General features: G+C 45.4%; 1 protein-coding gene across 1 annotated transcript in view; it reads right to left on the bottom strand.

Annotated features, from left to right (window-relative positions):
* Nucleotides 1–18,993: 18,993 nt before the first annotated feature.
* The window catches only part of HDX (highly divergent homeobox), a 38,965-nt gene continuing 35,513 nt past the window's right edge, over nucleotides 18,994–22,445 (bottom strand). Inside the window, exons 8-9 of the mRNA XM_010148528.1 lie at nucleotides 20,628–20,750; nucleotides 18,994–19,630 (exon numbers count right to left, since the gene is read on the bottom strand). Of these exons, the coding sequence (XP_010146830.1) occupies nucleotides 19,505–19,630; nucleotides 20,628–20,750 (249 nt within the window). The 3' untranslated portion in view covers nucleotides 18,994–19,504. The remainder of the gene's footprint in view (nucleotides 19,631–20,627; nucleotides 20,751–22,445) is intronic.

Genomic DNA, 22,445 nt, shown 5'->3' on the forward strand with positions numbered 1-22,445 from the left:
CCACTGCTATTCTCATAGCTTCTGGGGGTCACCATAACTTGAACTGGTTGCTATTTCCTCTCCACTATTATCAAGGTTATTTTCAAGCTGTCTTGACTTTGCTTCAGTTCCAGCTGGGGCACAACTTGACTCATCAGTTCTTTATTTGGAACACACATCACATTTCTTCACCTCATCAGTTCTCCTCCCAGGGAGGTCACTTGTTTGTGGCCAGTCAGTACTTCCTGCAAGTGCCCCTTTCTCAGCTGAACTCGTTTTCATACTATCCCACGCAGAGCCTTGCTCAAAGCCACCGGTCAGCCCAGCATCCATTTTGCAGGGGACTGTGGGTTCTGCAGGATATGAGCACATGGTAGAAGCGGAGGATATGCTGAAATACGTTTCAGAACCAGTATCTGAAGCCCAACTTCTTTTTCCATTCAAAATGGTGACAATATTAATAATAATTTCAATGGGGGCATGATCATTCTGTAAGTAATTGCTACCAAGAATTGAATTTAAACTTTGTTTGACTGACATTTCTTGTTTGCAAGATCTCTATTTTTGGAACAATGTCTTGCTAGTGTATCTCTTGTCATCTTAGTCATGACTGATAACAGAATAATCATCTCAACTACTTTCCTTTTCTTTTCCTGCATAATGGCTTTACTGCATTTTTACATACCAAACACACAAGAATAGAAACAATTAGGGAAATAACAGTATTGTATGCAGATGAGCAGGTAAGCGGCTAGAACTTAGGTGAAACTCTACTAGGCTGAGAAGTCTTCACTTAGGTGAAACTCTACTAGGCTGAGAAGCCTTTAGGGTCAAGTACTGGTTTGTTTAGGAGGCTAAGGAAAGATGCAAGTTTGCCTCTGTGCTGGCATCACACACGTGTGTTAAAGACAGAATCTCGACATACCATCTCTCCCAGCTGCTCATTACTCCTCTTTCTAATTTAGCTGCTGCTCTCCAAGAGTTAACGGCCTCGTCCTGGCAATGCCATCTGATAACAGCGCCAGCAAAGTCAAAACTATTTATCCCAGTCACATTGTGCTTTCCGAGGACAAATGTGAAGCAGCAATTACAATGGCAATTTAGCTTTAAACAGTATCTTTCATATAGAGAAGCACCACAAAACGCTGTGCAGTTCATTTCATTATCTTGTTTCTTCTACCGCTTTAATGAAAGGCAGTGGGCACGGGGCAGCTGAATGCCAAGTTGAGAAAGGACATTACTTGTGACTGTTCTCAGTTCTTTCTAATATTGTCTCATTTGCCCTAAATCTATGAGGACGACTGATTATGAGGAGTTTTCAGCAAGCTGACTTTGACACTGAAAGAGCTGCTTCTCCTTTTGATGTTGAGCTGTCACAGGCATCGATCAGTAGCCATGGCAGAGCAGATGAAAGCGGTAAAAAATGACAGATGAACAGACTTCTTAATGATAAGGGAAAAATACAGTCCACACCATCTGAGAGGCAGATTCTCACCGCCTTTAATGGGAGTTGATGTTAGTAAATGTTGTGTATTGGCTTCAGTGAGAAATGAGAGCACTCAACGGAGGAAGCGTCTAATAGAGTGAGGTCAGACTTTTCAAGAATGGCTATTAGCCAGCAAACCAGAACATCAGCAGACCACTACGGCGTAAACCATAAATAATCTTCTGTTAACAGCAAGAGTAATGCTGGCAGGAGGTACCTCAAAAACCCTAATGAAGCTACAGAAGGTCAGCTCCAGCCTGGTCTAAGTTTACAGCATTTCAGGAGTTAGTGGTGTTTCACCGAGCCCGAGCGAATCAGAACTGAGCCCCGCAGCTGCTAGGGCGAGACTTTAAATATTACAGCAGAAAGGAGCTACACCTAGAGCCGTGCTGCTCAACGCTGCTGTTACCCAGACAGTCTTCATGGGAAAGGGGAAAAGGCTGCATCAACCGGAAATTCTACAGCCATGACCTGGCAGTGCTGTTTCTCTTTAAAGTGTGAGTAACTTCGCAAACAGGCTTGCTGTGATTCCAGGAGTGCAGGCAATACTAATGAAGGTAGTTGCCCCGGTACACCCCTCAGTCGGAGAGTGCCGTACCCCTGGGAAGGGCTCCAGGGCTGGTTTTGCACCTTCCCTCTTCTCAGCTACAAGTGTAGCTCAGCTGATCCTGACCTCAGCACGTAAATGGATGGATGCTGAAAACCTTCGAGTTCAGAACCACCAGTGTGTTTTATGGCAGGGGAAATTAAGTTCTACTTCTATTAAACACACTGTCTTTTTATAAATGTGTAATTGTGAGCGTCAACCTTTATCTTGTACAAGGATGAGCCCTAGATTATTTTTCCTGCAACCAACATGATCTAGTACCATTTTGGAAGGACAGAAAAAGCATCAGGGCAAGAGTCTTAAAAAGAGGAGGATCTGATTTCTTCAAATGAAAAATAATAAGGCTCACTTTGAAAATATGCTAACAGTAATGTAAAGAAAAAAAGAAATAATGCTGGGTTTGTGTGGGAAGGAAGCATATTTAAATCTAAAATGAATGACGTACCATGTAATTACAGGAACCATTGAAAGAGATAGTCAGAATTAAAATACCTTAAATATTCACGTTGAAATATTAACTTAAAAATTTTCAAGTATGTAAAATGGCACATAAACAGAGGCAGGTGATAGAGGGCTGAAGTTCAAATCAACTCAAAGAAAGAGGTCAGCCTTGTTAAATCCCATCCCTGGAAGTCTTCAGGGTCAGGCTGGATGAGGCTTGGAGCAACCTGGTGCAGTGGAAGGTGTCCCTGCCCATGGCAGGGGGGTTGGAACTGGATGGGTTGTAAGGTCCCTTCCAACCCAAACCGTTCTGTGATTCTATCATTCTATAGATGAAAGCTGAAATTGTCACAGAGCTCAGCAGTGAGGGCTTTAAGCAGCATGTGGCTGGGTGAGCAGCTCTGCAACTTCAGACAGTCCTAAATGGTGTATTTTAGAGTACCACAACTGCCTTCCAATGGTGCTTTTCTAAAGCACATGAACCCTGAGAACTCTTAACAACTTAAATCAAAACACCCTTCTAAATTTTGAATCACCAAACAATGGGTGATTAAGCACATTTATTAAGCTTGCAGCAACAGAAGTTACATTTCTTCTGTTATGACAAAGTCCTCATTGCTTAATGTGTTTTTATAAGACAGTTATGAAGTATTTTGTGCTTTTACAGACATTTCACATCCAGCTATTAGTATTGCCTATTTAACTTACTAGCTGGAAGATGTTTTCACTCAGAGACCATTCTATGTGTATTATCAGCTACAAAGAGGCCTATGTAACCATTTCATATTGAGAGATGACCTTTTTTTTGAGCAAGGATGCTGCTTATCTGAGCACAAGGCTCCCGCAGTGCCCAAGTCTCATTACAAAGTGGGAGGATTTCAGCGGGGTAAACATGTTGTATTGTTTTTCTGTACAGGAGAACATTTTGCCATAAATATTTTCCTCGTACAGATTTTTCCTCCATAAAATGTCACGGTGGGTGCTCAGCATTTCCTCCCGACTCCCCCCGTGTCACACCGATAGATCTGCTTCACCCACCGATGGCTGCAGCAAAGCTCAAGGGAAATGACAATTGTCGTTCCTTGTTTGCCTGGCTGTTTGTTTAACTTCAACCCGGCAGCTGGGGCTTCTTCCAAAGTTGTTTTGAGACTCTGAGAGTGCTTTTTTAACGCTATTGGCATGTCAAAGTGACACCTACGTTTCATTATGCTCTATACAGTTGGAAAGAATGAGAGCTCACCTACAAAACCCCTTGGCTGCTGAGCACAACCCAGCAGCTCTTCACCAAAGCGCTGCCGCAGAAGCGGGTGATTAATCCGCACAGGTCGGTGGTTCCGTTTGAAAAGCACCTGCCAAAACAACTGCTAATGCATTTCATTTCAACATTACGGAACTATTCACACGTACTGAGTTATTTTCTACCAACACCCCCCCCAAGGACCAACGTCCCTCCTTCCTCAGAACATTTTTGAGCAGGAAGTCGTGGTTTGAGCTTTTACGGGGGTCCTTAATCCCACAAAAGACAAGCAGGTGGATCAGCCCTAACACAGCCCCCAGCCCTTCTTTGTTTTTATCTTCATCCCACTCTCGATGTAAAAACATCTTCCTTCTGGTTTATCTCCACGGGAGTGCAGTGCTCAATTTTGTGTTAAAAATTATTAAGCACATCGAGTGCTACAGAACCGGCTGGTTTGCCTCCAGACCGTCCGACACTTCAGCTGCCATCCTGTTCGCAGAGGGCTTCGAAAGCCTTTTTGCCTTGTCCTTCCGATTTCCAGAGGAGAGCTCCGCAGGGAGCTCCACTTGTACACGTGGGTTATTATAATCCTGGTGCCTTTGGAGATCTCTGAGTAACAGCAGCTGAGGGAGGTCGGCTGCAGCCAGGGTCTGAGCTGGAAGTGGTCAGCATTGCTTCCCACCAGCACAGCACAACGCCGGCTCCACGGTGCTGGGTGACTCTTGCAAGAGAGCCATTCCCCTCCTTTTACTACAAATAAGAAATACACATTGCTAAGCCTACGGTTATATTTTAAATGAGTAGCCAGTTGAAGGAGTCACCAAAAAGATGTAAATTTATCAGGTGAGATCTTGGCTAGAGAAAGCTGGAGTGCCTCAGTTTATTTCAGAGCATGAGCTGAATCAGTTCAAGGGCTCTTTCACTGGACTAAGAAATACTTTCAGAAAAAATACCCATGGTTGTAAAATGTTTAGGATATGAAAAATAATAAGTAACTCAGTGTTATTACAAGAAAAGGGTAAAACCAGCCTTTAAAACCTCTTGAGCAGATTTCCTAATGGATGTATTTGAATTTCTGCTTATAATTACTATACTTCTTTTAATACAAATTATTATTTTGCTCATAGGTTTTCTTTCTTGCGTGTAATACAGTCCTAAAATGTTTCAATGAAAATTCCACAATATGTAGCTTAATAGCAAGGATATAACCAACCAACCAAAAAAAAAAAAAGAAAAGGTTGGGTTTTATTTTTTCCTTATTGAGCCAAAAATCAACCGTCATTTCATCCCACTGATACACCTACAGGCAGCATCGTCACTGTGGCGTGCAGCACACGTACCGCCCCAGGGCTCGCGCCGAGAAGTCTGTTCCTTCTGAACCCGGGCCAAGCATCCGTGCAGTCCTGGGTGACACCCTCAGCTTCAGCGCCAACCCGACGTCTGATTTAGTCAACCAAGATCAGCCCCCCTTACACCCCAGGAAGGAGGCTGCTGTGGCTTTTTCCCAAATCCCTGCCACTCCTCCTTTCTCCCCCAAGACCCGCATGTCTGTCTCTGGCATCTGGCGCGTTTGCGACCCCGACTCACAGGGCTGGCCCTGCTTTACAGGTTTATGTTTCTCCGTGATGTCCTCGCACAGACATGTTTGTCGCTGTAATCTCTCTTCATTTTTTGTAGTTCCAAGCTATTTGGGTTCTGTTCCCTTCCGGCTCCTCTGCCCTCTCCCGCTGCTACCTCTGCCCAAGAGACGGATGAAAGGAGGATTTGAGTGATCTTGGATCCCAGCTTTAAATTCAAATCCAAATCGTAATGGTCACAAACCTGGGAGGACACAAATCCAAGCCTTTGTTTTTTCTCCATTCTTGACATATTTTACAGCTTACCTTGGCCCCAGAACAAGGCAAAACTCTGCACTGCCTACGTTCAGCTCACGCCAGGCCTTGGGATTTAAAGAAGCGTTGCTCTTGCTCTAGCAGCCCAAAGCAAGGAGTTTGGGAACTGCCTTTCCTGGCACTTCCCCTCGTTCTTGCTCAGTGCTGCGCTGCACACGCAGAGCCAGTCCAAGACGGGGTGACCTCTGTGTCCCCATCCCCATCCACCTTCCAGGGCATCCCCTCCTGCCTGCTCAGAGCTTACCCCTCCACACACACAAGTTTTCCTTTCATGCACTGAAAAACGGAACTGACAAAGATGTGTGTGCAGCTCGGGGGACTCGTAATATTTAACTGATTTCACCAATATTTAAACAATTTTTTGCTTGGAAAGCCAGAGGGAGATCAATGCAGTTTCCTCGCTCTTCTTCAGCAATTTCCTTCCCACAGGAAGCCAAGCGTTGGGTGCTGGACGGCAGCGATCCCTACGTGGCACGTGGCAGCAGCTCAGTAGCGGGGAGGTGGGCAGGCGACGGTGAGGAGCCGCAGAAACAGCAAACGAACTGCACCATGCTGAGCTGGAGCTGGCCACTGCCCCTGCCTCTCAAAGAAAACCCCGAAATGGCCCTTTAATGACTGCACGCGGTCAGGCTGATCGCTGGAGCTGTGCTGAAAACCCCGGAGCCAACGGGAACCTCTAAGGCCGTGCTGAGGTATTGATTGTGCCGTGACTCAGCGTGGGGCCACCCACCGCACCAGCCGCCAGCAGCCCCTTCGCATGGGAGGTGACAGAGACACGCGCTTCCCTGCCCATCCGTGCCGCTTCAATTCGGAGACCTATGAGTGTGTGTATATATATACACACACATTATACATCGACATTTAAATATAATATCCTGCCAGAGTTACGATTTTTTAAATATCTGAAGGATGTGGTATCTTGGAAACCGATTGCCTCGAGCTGCCCAAATCAATTACAGAGTGAATCAACACATCCCTTCAGCGTGGGAGCAGCGAGCAGTCAGCGATGCCGGCCGGCCCTGTCCCCCTCCCCATCCCCGTCCCCAAGCAGCTACACTGGATATCTGTTATCGTAGATGGCTTCTTCAGCTGAAAGTTGACTTAAAGAGGGGAGAAATAATTGCAACATAATGCACAAAGGTGATATGGCTCTTCATTATGAAGGTTTGCACAGTATGAGGGGGTTTTATTAGCTGATTGTTGAGCAAGGCTTGTTTTCTCACTGCTGTTTTCCATGTGTCAGTGAGACAATAAGCCACACTCACTCTGAAGATCGTCACGTGTGTGCATCCTGTTTCTCCATGAGGAAACAGATCATAGCAGGTGCGGAGTGAGCTCATAGCCCACTGACAGCAGCAAGAAATGACATTTTCAGCCAAACACTTGGGGTTTTATAAGAGGAAACTTCAGATAAATTAATGTTTTAAAGAAAGAAAACTCTGAAAACTTTGTATTTCTGAAGTGTAATCATAGAGCATGCGAAGAGGTATCCTTCCTCTGCTCCTGGCCCTGAGCTCGACGGGGAGGCAAAAGGCACACTCAGAGGGCATTCGCCCCAGAAAGGGTCAAAACCAGGACCCTGTGCCGAGGATCTGTGCCAGCCAGGGCAGGGGGGGACGGCCTCACTCAGGTTTACTCAGTTAGGTTCAAACCCTGCTGCTGGGCAGTCCCGATTTCATGCAAGGAGTGAATAACCTGATCCTCAAACCAGAGCTGAACATGTTCGTTTGTTTTATTCCTCTCAGATCAGTTTTGCTTCTTTGACCAGCTCTGTAAAAATGCTGAAATTTTAAATAATGGTCCAAAAATGGGATTATGTAGCTAGGAGAGTGTGGGCTGCTGAGAGAAGAGATTGCTGAGCTAAATATTTGGCAGAATTAAGAAAACCAGGAAAGACATGTGGGCATGAAGAAATAATTCAATATTAAATTTCTGGCAGAATTCATTGAATCTGTTTATAGTTCAGCTCACAGTGAGCCATCTACTTACTATTATTGGAAATAGGTTCAAGGGATTTTGGTTGCAATGGGTTTGCAGCTATGACAGAGCCAAAGTATTAACAGCATATTAACCCCAGGCAAATTCATAGAATCACAGAACCGTTTGGGTTGGAAGGGGCCTTAAAGATCATCCAGTTCCAACCCCCCTGCCATGGGCAGGGACACCTTCCACTAGACCAGGTTGCTCCAAGCCTCATCCAGCCTGGCCTTGGACACTTCCAGGGATGGGGCATCCACAGCTTCCCTGGGCAACCTTTCCCAGTGCCTCCCCACCCTTGAGAGGACTCCTCTCTGGGAAGAACTTCTTCTGATATCTAATCTAAACCTCCACACTTTCAATTTAAACCCGTTACCCCTTGTCCTGTCACTACAGGCCCTTGTAAAAAGTCCCCCCCAGCTTCCTTGTAGCCCCTTCAGGTACTGGAAAGTGCTATAAGGTCTCCCTGGAGCCTTCTCTTCTCCAGACTGAACAAGCCCAACTGTCCCAGCCTGTCCCCATGGCAGAGGGGCTCCAGCCCTCAGAGCATCTCCGTGGCCTCCTCTGGACCTGCTCCAACTGGTCTATACCCTTCTGATGTTGGGGCCCCTGAGCTAGATGCAGAACTCCAGGTTCTGATCTCAGGAGAGCAAAGCGGAGGGGGACAATCCCCTCCCTCTCCCTGCTGGCCACGCTGCTCTGGATACAGCCCAGGATACAGTTGGCTTTCTGGGCTGCCAGCGCACACGGCCGGCTCATGTCCAGCTTTTCATGGACCAGCACCCCCAAGTCCCTCTTCCCAGGGCTGCTCTCGATCCATTCTCTGCCCAGCATGTCCTTGTGCTGTCCCGATGCTACCATGCATCCCTGCTGCCAGGAGTTTTGTTTGTGGTTTCGAAGGCCCCAGGATAGCTCTGCCATCGTATTACTCCCTGTCTCAGAGCTGAAAAACACCTGCAATGTCATCAGAGTCTGCTGAGGGATGCAAAGCCTGGCTCCGGCAGGGACAGAGGCGTGAAAACATAGAGGCACCAGTGAATACCGAATCACAGAATCACAGAACGGTTTGGGTTGGAAGGGCCTTTATAGATCATTGAGTTCCAACCCCTGAATACCTGCTCTCTGCATAACATTACAGCGTGTTTTGCTGGGTAATCATTTAATTAAGTGATAGAGGAGAAACGAGGAACCAGCAGAGTGGGGAGCGATCACCTTACGCTTGCTGCACGGGGGCATGATAAATGAAATCCAGCCCGCCCCGCCGGGGAACGGCTCCACACCCAGCTCCTCCATTCCCTGCAGGGCCGGCTCCCCTTGGGAACAGGCTGGCGATACAGCTGGCCTCTGCCCAACTAACACCACCGCAGGCTTGTTCCTAAGGCCTCCCCGGCCAAACGGCAGGGCTGGCTCAGCAAGTGTCGGCCCATGGTCCTTTCCTCCCCCCCCACTGCAGCGTGAGCTCAGCTGAGCCCAAAACCCTTCCTGAAGGGGTAACAGGCCGCTTGGTTTTAGTTCTCATTATTCTCCTCTGATATGATTGACAGGGAATGAAGTTACCTTCCCCAGGTCGAGTCTGCTTTGCCCGTGGCAGTGGTGTTCTCTGGGTGATCTCTCCCTGCCCTCACCTCCACCCACCAGCTTGTCACTGCACGTCCTCCCCCCTGCCCAGCTGAGGAGCGGAGGGGTAGAGTGGCTTTGGTGGGCACCTGCCCTCCAGCCGGGGTCACCCCGCCGCCACGGGCACAGGCGTTACTGCTCCTGAGCAGTGTCTGACAGGAGTGCCACCTTCTTCCAGAGCAATGCCCCGCCACCCCGGCACCGGCCTTTCCAGGTGACCAAAACCTCCCTCTGGCTGGAGCCGACAGTTACGGCAGTGTCAGCCTTTCAGACGCCTCAGCAGGACGCCTCAGGGGCCGCAGACAATATTCCATCTTCTTTTTGATACCATCTTTTGACGTTCGGCCAGGAGGGAACACAGAAAGGCTGGAAGGCTCCGTGGTGGGCTGCAAGTCCTGGGATGCTTCACTTTAATTTCTGGGAATAGTTTCCCCCAGGTTTGAACAAATCAAGGGAATTCTGTGTACCTGATACATACTTGCTTGTTCTCCACTAGCTTACCAAAAATACCCGTGTCGAGTCTCTTTAAATATTGTCCCCAAAACCAGATTCGGTGCTTACTTCTGCGCAGCACTGAAACCACCGTTAAGGATCCAGAACGCTGCACCAAACCCTCCTGTCTTGACCCCGTCAGGTGCTCATGGGACATCACGCCTGAAGGGCAGTGTCAGGGCTGCCCGCTCAGACTGATAGCGCTCATAGAATCATAGAATGCTTTGGGTTGGGAGGGACCCTAAAGATCATCCAGTTCCAACCCCCCTGCCATGGGCAGGGACACCTTCCACTAGACCAGGTTGCTCCAAGCCTCACCCAGCCTGGCCTTGGACACTTCCAGGGATGGGGCATCCACAGCTCCTCCTTACAAAATGCCGTGTTCCTTATTTTAACACGGTTTTTCATTTAGAGGAGCAGAGGCTCCTTCTGAAATATGAAGCTTGGGGAGAGTTTAAGGCATTTTTCCCCGGTCATTGGGATTTTCACCACCAGATGGCAATCCAGCCCCAGCCGCCATCCCCGCTCCGCTGCTGCTGTCCCCAAAACGAGTTCTGCGTCACCTAGAATTTGTCCCCGAATCTTCAGTGTCAGACCGACCGACTTCCTCTTCGTTCATCTGCTTCTCTGTTTTTTTAACCTCCTCCTCTGCAGCCATCATTTCAGAAATCGGATGTGGTTTCAGCTCCAAGTTTTGGGTGATTGCGGTTGACTTCAGAGCACTGAGAACGGGGTCAGTCATCAGGTTGATACGTATCTGTGCATCAAGAGAAACAGGCGAGCGCGTGTGTGCCCACAGGGATGCAGCTACGCTGCCACCTGGCAGTGTCTGGGAACAAAAGTGTCTGGGAACAAAAGCACCCTGGAATAACGTGAGGATGAGGCTAAACCTCGCTGACGCATCCTTCTCTCGTGCAGCCTGGGCAGGAACCCGCACTGGATGTACCATGGGTTTTGTGCCGAGCCTGGGCATGCGGCATCCACACATCAGAGCCTTCGCATGGGACTTCTTGCGGCTCCTTTTCTCTGGCTGGTCTGCATCTCGAAATCATTCTTTGCCGTCGTGGTGGCACCACGCTGTAAGCTCATTGGGACAGCTGCGGTATTATTCTCATCACCTCCGTTTGCTCAAGAAACGAACGGTAACCGGCACTAACAGCTTTTGCCAGATCTCCGTCAGCATGTCCAAGCGCTCACCTGGATGGCCAGCGTTGCATTTAATGACTTTCATCAGGCATAAATTCATCTTACGGAGAGGGAGAACATTTTGGAAGTGTCTGTGGGACAGAGGGTTGCAAGTTCTGCACATACCTTTGAAAGGCCTCTCCAGAAAGTAAGAACTAATTTAAGGTATTCTTAATTCTTCCCCATAAACAGCTGATCTCTCAGAGCATCTATTTCATCATAGAATCACAGAATGGTTTGGGTTGGAAGGGACCTTACAGACCATCCAGTTCCAACCCGCCTGCCATGGGCAGGGACACCTTCCACTAGACCAGGTTGCTCCAAGCCTCATCCAGCCTGGCCTTGGACACTCCCAGGGATGGGGCATCCACAGCTTCTCTGGGCAACCTGTCCCAGTGCCTCACCACCCTCTGCGGGAAGAAATTCTTCCTGATATCCAATCTAAACCTCCCCACTTGCAATTTAACCCCGTTACCCCTTGTCCTGTCACTACAGGCCCTTGTAAAAAGTCCCCCCCATCTTCCTTGTAGCCCCTTCAGGTACTGGAAGGTGCTATAACGTCTCCCCGGAGCCTTCTCTTCTCCAGGCTGAACCCCCCCAACTCTCTCAGCCTGTCCCCATAGCAGAGGGGCTCCAGCCCTTGGAGCATCTTTGTGGCCTCCTCTGGACTTGCTCCAACCAGTCAATACACTTTTGATGTTGGGGCCCCAGAGCTGGACACAGCACTCCAGGTGGGGTCTCGAGAGAGCAGAGTACAGGGGCAGAATCTGTCTCCCCCCAGAGATCCCCACAGACGGGCATTCACAGGGCATCCCCGGCACGGCCCAGCTCTCTTCCAGACAAACCAAAACTCATTCCAAGGAAGAGCCCAAGTATGTACCAGCACTCACAGGTTGCTACGGAACTACAGCAGAGGTTATATTGTTTTCCCAGCTTTGTTTTTAGAAACACGGGACGAGAACCCTGTGCTGGCAAAAACTGAGTGTTTTCGTTAAGCCCACGCGCTGGACAGCCAACGACCCTGCAGCCCAGCTGAGGAAGGCACCAATGGCTGACAGTCCCCTGCGTTCAGGTGTTCAACTTGCACGTGGCTGCCATAACTATTACTGCCTCTGGAACTCTACCTGGGTAACTGGAAAATGGTTTTATTTCAGAAACTCCTATTGCCTATACATTTCGGAAATCCCTGTGCAGTGAAAACTGAAGAATGAAGAAAGGAGAAGGTGAACATGTTTCCCCGGGCCGTGAAGTTGACGTATGTCTTGGTACTTTGAACAGGACTCAACTTGTACAAGGCAGTAATAAATCCAGAAACTGAGCACTTCATATAAGAAAAGGAGTTAGTTAGCCTTTATTTCATTTCTCCAAAGTCCCAAACTTGACAGACGTAGAAAAATATCCTTGAGTCTAGTAGACAAATTTACCAATGCTAAATAGCCCTTTACTCTGACCGTTTGGGCCATTCTAGATACATTTGTACAAGCATTACTTCATTTTTTCTTTCAATGAAAGGTTTTACTAAACTATAAACAATAAAGTACAGAGGAAAAACTTCATCTACCAAAGCATGCATATGAAGGTATCTTCCAAAACTTTACCAAGGAAAAAAAATTAAGAAAGCAAATCAACCTTGAGACACATCTGGAGGGAGAAAATAATTCAGGACAGTTAGAGGAAGAAAATAATTAACTAAAGAAAAGTCAAAGCAAATTCTGTAAACGATCTGTGGATAAGTTAAAATACCGATGGCACAACTTTTCACCAAAAAAAAAAAAAAGAAATTAAGGCGCAGACCAACATTTTATATAAAAATAGTTGAGCAGGCTTCTAAAGAAGGAAATAAGCATTTCTCATGGTGACTCTGTCAATACAAGATTATAAATACCCTTATATATACAGAAAAAAACCCAATAACAAATGTATGGAATATTTCACTAGGCATCCATCTTTCAAACAAGCCAAGATCATATGTCCTGGGCCATAGTGGAGGTACTTCAGTTTAAGATCTGTAGTAGTTTCTTTGCTACACATACTGAGACAAATAATAAAAATGCAAGATAAATATTGATTTTCACAGGGAAACTCAGTAATACACACAGGTTACAAAGCTTTACGCATCGGCCCAGAGAGAAATGATACAAGTTGTAAGATCGTCAATTAGCCAATGTTTTGTAGGCTAAGGAAAGCATCCGAGTGACACCACAACGTCTAAACTTCCAGAATATTATTTAACGCCAAACTGATACCTTTTGTGACCCTAAAGCAGAAATTATCGTGGCAGAAGATCCATTATCTCTTCAGAAATACAGCAGTTTCTTTATTTGCCAAGATCAAAATAAACACTAGTGTTGTGGGCATTTAAAAAATTTCCAAGCTCAAAAGTTGCCAGTTTTGCAAGGAGTTAAACTATAAACAATATTTGGATGGACATACTTGACTAGATTTCAAACCTAGGCAATCAGTACATAGTAAGAGATAAAATGAGAGCAAATAAAATATATTGTAGAAGAATTACATTAATATTTTAAGAGGAAATACCTTTGTAGATGCTAATATGATGATCAGGTTCAGTGTATCTGTGCACATCACAAATATGTGTATGTGTATTTTTTTACACTCAGTAATTCTGCACATTACAAATATGTGTATGTGTATTTGTTTACACTCAGTAATTCTAGAAATAATCATAGGAATTATATAATTTCCATTGGAGAACACAATTTTTCCCCAACACAATTCAGTGGATTTGCCAATGACTTTTTGAACTGTCTTTCACAAAATTCGAAGGTACAGTAGAAGTCCTTGTCTTCCAAGATGTAGGGTTTTTTTTTAGTTTACTGTCATTTTCTTGACTAAAACCCCAGGATCTTCAATTCTGCTACACAACCAAAATGCCTCCTGGAGAGAGGCTGGTGCATCCTATTAACCTTGCCCCCAGGTATTTCGGAGACACAGATGTGATGGGGGAAATGCTCGGGACTCAGGATGAAACTTCACTACAAAACATGGTCTACGCTCACATTTAAACCTTCCCTTCATTTTAATTTAGCACTTGCTCACAAGCAAATCAAAACTGTTTCTACGAGGTCTTTATAATAAATAGTGTTAGGAAAAAAAAAACCCAAACCCAAACAATAAATGAAATAAAAACTTAAGGACATATTTGTGAACCGTTATACCTCAGAACACCTAAAATCCTTTTCATTACATTGCTGAGACTCACTATTTGGCTGTTCTCTGCGATCAGTTAAACTGTGATGTACTGAGGAATGCTACAACCACCACTCAGCACCGGAATAAAGGATAACACCCATTTCCTTACAGTCGCTGTACAGTAAACAGCACCGCTAGCCAGTTTACCGCATCGTCCTTCAGCTTTAACAGACGTTTACTGCCATGAACATACGCTGATCGTGTCTCCCCGACACCCCTTCTTCGTTATTCCCTTTTCCACAGACGGTGCTTAAAACGAATACAGAAAACCAGTACTAAAGTAAGAAACCAAGCAAATGTGTCACGCTCAACTGAAGAACAAGCACAGAATTGAAGGATGCACGTTGGAAATAATTTATTGCCTATAAAACGTTAAAAAAACTGTTTAAGTTCACATTTTCTGTGTGGTTTAAAAGGTGGTGTCCTGTTTCAGAGGTAGTGTGTGTCGAGCGTAATACAGAACTTGAAAGGAATTATTCACTTAGTCCAGTAATACAGCAAAATGTTCACCAGAACCAAAGCACTGACCTGAAACCGCTTCCCTTACAGGAACATTCTTAAGCGTCTCTTTTACCCAAGACGACTGCTCATTTGTTTAAAAACAAGCACCACCGCAAGCCCGTTTCTGCCCCATTTGTGTCTGTCATCTTCTGACCAGAATGTCAGCTGCTGCCTTTCAGAGCCAAATAAATACCCTTTAGTCAGAATAAAACCCTATTCTGCCACGGAAAATAAAACAATGTAGTGGCACCACTTTCTTTTTTTTCCTCCCTCTTAACTTTGAAATTTTCACGTTTGGCCAATGTGCTAAAATATTAAGTAGAAAAATCAAAGACCATGAATCAGCTTCTGCTTTTCCTAGTAAGGAGCTGGAATTCTCTCACCACCCATCTTCTAACTTGGATCAGGCTTCTCAAAACCGAGCAACTTACTCAACCTGATGACGATTTGGGGCAGAAAGGGCAGGATCTCGAGATGAAGGTTAGACAGCTGCCAGCCCTTCCCGCAGGTGAAGCGGCCTCGTAGGTCACTGGCTGACCTGGAGGATCTGGGCAGCGGGACTGGAGGTAGTAAATCACACTTTTGGTTGTAACGTTACAAGTTACGAATTCTTCACGTTTCAGATATTCTGTGCTATTCACTTATGCATATTATTGTCTTTCCTTATGCTATCGGTATCCTGAGACCAACAGTCAGCTACGACTAGAGTACCTAGGGAGAAGTTAGTGCTGTGCATGGGTTTCTTTCTAACATTACCAACACGGTAGTGCAACAGAGATCCCAAATCGGATAGCTGATCCCGTTTGAGCAGCAATTTCCATTTCCACAATAAGGATGTTCACGACACTGTTGATTTTTTGTCCTGTCGTTTCAACTGCGTAACGACGACAGTAGCTACAGCTGTCTCCGTTTGGTGACCGCAGTTGATAAGCGGCTCCCCCGTTTAAGAAGATGAAGATGTAACTTTTCTCACTCAGAGGGCGGCAAAGCCCATGATCTGCTCGTCATTTTCAGACGTTTTATAGCCCTGGCGAAAAAGAGATCCTTGGAAAGATGCAAGTGCGGTGCTGCTTCAAGAACATGGACATTTGTAGGGTACACCTGGTTGTGTACTTTTACATCTGCCAAAAATTCACCTGTCAGAATATTTACTACTCCTCACTCCTGTTAAAGCTCTAGACTTGACGAAAGGATCACCTGCAGGGAAATAAAAAGCAGCATAGCCTCAGGAAACAGGTTGCTTACATGTAAGCATCGCCGACCTCCACTGCTCCCTAAGGACGGCGAGCGTCCTGGCTCCGCTGTGAAGGGTCTGTTCTGAACCACCTTTCTCCACTCTGGGTTCTTCAGCAAGACATACTTCATCGCTCATGTTCCAGCAGATGCACTAGGAGCAACCAGCCCCAAGGAAGTAATCTTTCATGGCCAAAGCAAATGTGTGCCTTAGCAGAGAGGCGATACAGCATCAGTACGCGGCACTTCACTGCCGTGGTTACTCCAACTGCCCAGCCAAACCGCTGAGATGGCAAGGGGGGCTATTTCTGTCGGCGTAACACACCACACTATTAGCTTTACAGGTCACGGGAAGGGGATGCAGTGATGAACTAGCACTTAATCACAGAATCACAGAGTGGTTTGGGTTGGAAGGGACCTTAAAGCCCATCCAGTTCCAACCCCCCTGCCATGGGCAGGGACACCTTCCACTAGACCAGGTTGCTCCAAGCCTCATCCAGCCTGGCCTTGGACACTTCCAGGGATGGGGCATCCACAGCTGCTCTGGGCTTCTGTGGTCATCCTACGAGCCGAGGAAGCACCCATAAACCCTAACATGCCATGGGCTGGGGTGGGCCATCCCAACCGCTCTCCGTCAAGAACTTTCAGAATTCCACCTGGAAGAGCGCAGCCCGGTGGCTGAGTAACAGAATGCGATGCCTGTCGGTGAGACGCCTCACCCAGTACCGTTGCTAAGACAAAGGTGGAGAGGAACGCGCCAATTCTCTCACACTGCTCTAAGCTCCAGCTGAACAAGGTCTGCGGATGGGGATGCAACCTGCAAACCCAAGTGGCGCGTTACGTTGCCCGTTAAGGACACAAGCAAACCAAAACACCCCCTAAATTACAGAGCACGTGTGCGGTGCTAGCCTGGGGCGCCGTACTCGGATGGGTATTTGCGTGACCCCGCAGGACAGTGGAGCGTTACGTTCCAGGACCTCACCAGCTGCTCTTCAGCCACGGTAATGGCAGAGCTACTGCCGCAGCGATTTGCAATGCCCGTAACGGTAACGCTTCGTTCACGCTTCTGTTTTCCCTACGGCGGGAAACACGCACCGACACTGGAAATGACAACCCGCAGGCCAGCGGTACAGTATCATCCCGTACAGCGTTCTGTTACACAGGAACGTAACTCCTACTCTTTCTTCCCGAATATCCTGTGCTACTGTCAAGTGTTTCGGGGTATGGAAACATGGCTACTTCGCTACGTTTTGTCCTGTCAGCCGGCAAGAGGAAAGGAGCAAAGAACGTGCCCGCGGGGATGACGTGGGTGCTGACGGCAGCTGGTTTCAGCTGCCCAGCCTAAGGAGGGTTCTGGCTTCCTTGAGAAAAGGGACTTCATTGCTCGAATCGAGTAGCAGCTCATTCCAAATGAATTCCTTCCATTCATTTGGCATATGAAATAAAATCGAGACAGAGCAAAACACGAGATGTTATCAACGAAAATTTTTCTTGTAAAGGTGGATGACTTAATTGACCATGAAATCAAGAGTATCCTGCCCTTTATCGTGGGAATTCAAGTGGAAGCAGCAGGAAAACAGGATCCGAATAGTGGCAAATCACAATACTATTTTTTTTTAATTTCAGCAGAGCTCAGAAAACAAGAGGTTTCATTGTCAGTGGCACAAATTTCCTACGTAGAAAGAACAGTAAGAGGAAGCATTGTTAACCCAGTACAGAAACCCCTTTATAAATGATTTTTTCAGAGAGAGCAGAATTACCATCGAGCTCTCTCTTGCGTGTGAAGGACAGTACTGTCATCTTTGCTCACAAACTCTGGCAGTCATTTCAACGGGGACGTAAATACCCCTCCTTCGCCAAGTAAGGCTGCGAGGACATGTCTGCCAGCCAGAATGCGACCTCTCGGCTCCCGCGGTGAAAGGATGAGTAACCTACCACTTACCTCCCGGTTACACAGAGCGCCCTTCCTCTCTCCTGGGATTCCACCCTGCTTTTTAATGCCTAAGCTCAAACACTGGCCCAACAGCTTGCTTTTGTGGGGTTACTCTGTGGAATAGATGGTGAGAGGTCATTTGGGAACTAACTGAATTGTACCGTAGTCAGAACTGTGACTATCCTTTATGCAGCTGGCATTTAACAATACTGCTAAAAGCTCCCCATGCCCAAGGACAACACGGAGACAGAAAAAAACCTGAACAGAGCTCACTACTGATACGGAAAAAAAGCAGAAGTGATTAAGAAGGAACAGACCTGAGAAAAACCCAAAATCGCGAGTTAATCCCAGTGTTAGAGAAAAAAAATGTTATTTTCCCAGCACTCGATTTTCTGAGCTCTACCTTGGATCTCCCACTGAAATTAAGGGGATTACTTACTGCACTGCATGAATAAGGATTCACCAGAGTAAATAATTATTTGGCATAAAACTGAAAGATCAGGCTTTTTACCAGACTGTGAAGGTATCTATTTCCAAGATGCTTGCTGAGGACTATTCAGATTAGAAGTTATAGAGCATTAACAATATGGGCATGCACCTACATGCCCTACTAAACTTATCTGAATTTCATCAAATGAATAAAGGGATTCAATGTGAACAACAGCCAGGAAAGAAGAAATTCATTTCAGCCTGCAATCAAGCTCACAGTTTAGAAATGGCAACTAGAACGTGGCAGTTGCCCAAAAACTTCATCAGACGGGGCTACTGCAAAACCAGGTCACATTTGCAAAGCTCAGTTCCAACCACTTGAATACCTTTTGCAGGATGCAAAACTGTGCATTTATGACAGTGTCTTGATAAAACGGAGCAAAGTTTGTGGAAAAATATAGAGCCCATACTTAAAACAATGAACACAGCTTTAGCATTCGGACTCTGCCAAATAAAAACTGTAACTACATTCATAAAACCCTAAACAGTGGTGTAAACACCTAATCCCATTGCTACTGTGAGGATATCAGAACGTCATGTTCTGCAGCTCTCAGGTTTCCCATATCCATCTAATTTGTTACAGCACGTATGGATGCTTCTTTACATGAATAATTTATTGACAATACTTCGATTTTTTTCAGTTAGCCTTTCAAAATTTTTTCAGCTATTTTGGTCAGAAAATGGAAGATTCAACAATCTGAAGTCACACAATGAAAAACACTTTAGTTTTAATTTCAGATTTCAAAAGCGTTCAAGCAAAACTCATAAAAAGCCTGTTATTCTATTTGGATTCCCAATTTTTCGTCCACCTACCTGAGTAAAAATGGGGAAAAAAATTAATAAACAGGAGTGGTTAGCAAGCAACTCTGAAGAATTAGCTGTCTGTATAACAGGACATTTGTTTTCCATTCCTGGATACCTGCTCAAAAAGACTTTCCTACGGACAAACGTTGATCTGGAAAGTCAGAATTTATCCCAGTCAAGGCCAAACTGCTAAAAGTGAAACCTCTCTTCACACAATTCTTTCATTTACCCAAACCAACACTGGAAATTTCCTGACGCTGCACGCTGTAGCCATGACATACGACAGTCATCCTTCAGGAAGGTCTACTTCGCCTTGGACTTTCTTTTTTGGGCTGAAGAACACTGTATAGCGAAACGCCGTCCTCCGGAAACCTACACGTTCCGCGGGGTTTCCTTTTTGTCGTTTAAAAAAAATAAATCACAAACTGTCTGAGGCATTTTTCTCCGAGAGAGACGACAAGCTGAATGAGGTATCATCAGGCTCTGGGGATGCATGATTGAAATCCATTTCTTCTAGTTCAGGAGGTAAGTCTGAGAGCAGTGCCTGTAAGTCAGAAAACGTTACAGTGCCGTATTAGGTGCATGCTCTATGTCGGTATTGGAATGTCTTTTAAACATACAGGGCTAAAACTCTGTGGAGCTTTGTCAGTGTTGGTATTGGATGGGTAAAAGACAAAAAAGAAACAAAGCGGTCAGTATTGATAGATACTGAAAGGAAAATCACATTGTCCAATGTGATGTACTCTGTAACAAGAATTCCAGAAGTTACTTAGGTTATTTTGGAAACAGGTCAAAACAGTATTCTCCTCCCTCCTCCCCCAGACTGGGTGAAACAAAATGACCTGCATTCATTTATTTTACTCAGATATTTTTAACATGCACAAGCTTTACAACATCTACAACCATGCTCTGCTGTTACCGTGCTGCATACGAGACCGTTGCTGCTGCAGCAATTTATCTCAACAACTTCACGTTTACTTCTCTTTATTGCCACACCACATGGTTTTATGAAAAATGATGGGAAACATTCATAAGCCAAATTTATTTTGGATGTAAAGGTGCTTTAAGGTTTTTTTTCTTACGAGTTAGAGTTTCTAATTTTACACCTGAAAAACTGCAGATTGTAAAGGCAAAAGGCAAAAAAGGAAAGCAACAACATCTCTTCCTAAATAAAGCCCAGAATGTGCGATACAAGACATGCTCCGACCAAGCACTAAAGGACGTGCGAGGTATTAAAAGCGGTGCAGTAAAACTGAAGAAGCCTGGCTGTTTTCCCTAGATCCTGCATCTTATATCTCACAACAGACAAATCCCAGTTCCTCAGTGTGCCCTGGTGCGGTGGTTGTCCCTGTGTAAAAGTCTTTGCCTATGTCACTGCTTGTGGAGATTGAAAGGTCTTTTGTTTGAAGTTCAACTTTTCTTTGTAAGATGTGCAGCACAACGCTGCCCCAATCCTAATTGGAGCCTCTGGGCACTATGGAATAAACCCAAGGGACACACAATGAACACCTCCCGTTATTAAAACCTACTTCAAGACTTACCTGCTGCTGTTCTTTATCATCTGATTTAATAGCAAGTATCAAACTCCGAGTAAACGTCTGTAGTTCAAAATACTTCTGTTTGTGATTCTCCAACTCATTCTCAATGAATCTGACTTCTTCATTCTGAGGGGGAAAATTACATGAACTTCTGGAAATAATAAATAGTACTGCAGCTTTCCAGTGACACCTAAACGCAGTCGTGGTAAAATCAGTGTTTTTAGTGAAACTGTGGTTAATATGACTCCTGCCAAAACCAGCATTAAGTACAGCCAAGAGTTCGACAGGATTACGGAATTAGGGAACAATCCACGTAGACCTTGGATACAAAGAGACGCTCCTGATGAACACCCAGTAGTATCGCACTGAACCTGCCAACGCATATGCCGTTTCATTCCTCATTATCCTGCACAAGAGACACGGTAGTCATCCCTCTTACAGCCAGACAAGGCATTTCAGAATTACTGTCATTAAAGCATTAATGACTTGGGCCAAAGCTTAAGCGAACCTCTGAAAGAAGCACTGCTTTTACTTTATAATGATGACCTCCAATTCCATTTTAAAATAAAGTAAAACAAAGCCCAGGTCTCTTCCTAGGAGAAAAGGCAGCCTGACTGTGAGGAGAGACAGCAACTAAATTCCATGATTACAGCAGGAGACTTGACAGAAAGACCAGAGAAAACAAACTGAAAATTCCTCAAAGCTACCACAAATTAAAATACACCAACCTCCAGTCCCGCTGAATTTGACATTTATCATGAAGTGGCAGCTCACCAACCTCCCCAAGATCTCTCGGAGATATATCAATGTGCATGCCGTGGCTAACAAGGCCTTTTCCCAACCTTTGCATACGTGTGCCTATACTTGCAATTCACTTCACATAAAAATAACAAACCCCTGAATTAAAAATTCAGATTTGATTAATATTATTTCAAATATTGCTTCTCCTTCAAGCTTACCAACTGGTTGGTATGCGCCATCAAAACACTAAATCTGTTGATCAGAGCTAAAGTTAATGCTCATGGATAATTCGTGGCATTTACTGAGGGCTATCAGAGGAAAGAAAGCCATCCAGCCTTGCTTAGGCAACCATACGATTCATTAGCTTGGCAGTTTTGCACACAAAGTGCTCCTTGACGGCTGGTTTTGGTGGCAGCAAATAATTCCATAAGCAGGATTCAAGAGTGAACTTACAAGCTGGCATTTTAAAATGATGAATTTAATGATGATTCTTTTTTTTTTTGTTAAATAACATCGAACTGTGCTGTGACACTCATGCTTACATTTGCTAGACTGGAGGTAATTCAGCTTTGGTTGATATGAAAAGGTGAGACTGTGATGAAGTGGAAGGTGTGTAACAAGCCTTTATAAATGGTTGGGTTTTTTCCTCAGAAAATTCACATTTCTTCAGTGAAAACACTGCACACTATGCTGTTTCAGGTTATACCAGCTCTGAGAATAAGAGAGAAGCATTTGGGCTTTCATAAGTAAGTTAGTTTAACGTATTTCTTTCAGAGGGAAACGCAGAAGTTGCCTATTTAGCAATGGATTTTGCCCAGCCAAAGAAGGAATTCAGATTTACGCAGAAAACAGCGAGGCACAAAGACCAGTCACTAATGTCAAACCGCAGAGCAACAAACAAGGCTCTGTAGGGCATGCTGTCATAACCAGCCCTTCGCTGCGGTGACAGGTGACATTAAGAAAAGGTCATTCCTATGCCCTCACAAGGAAAACACTGCTTGAAGGAGTTTTTTGTTCTGAAAAGATGATCTTTTTATTATTTTGGTAATTGATTGTCATTAGTAGAACATGCCTGTTTCC

The sequence above is a fragment of the Eurypyga helias genome, unplaced genomic scaffold, assembly GCF_000690775.1.
Source record: "Eurypyga helias isolate BGI_N326 unplaced genomic scaffold, ASM69077v1 scaffold12713, whole genome shotgun sequence".
Lineage (NCBI taxonomy): Eukaryota > Metazoa > Chordata > Aves > Eurypygiformes > Eurypygidae > Eurypyga > Eurypyga helias.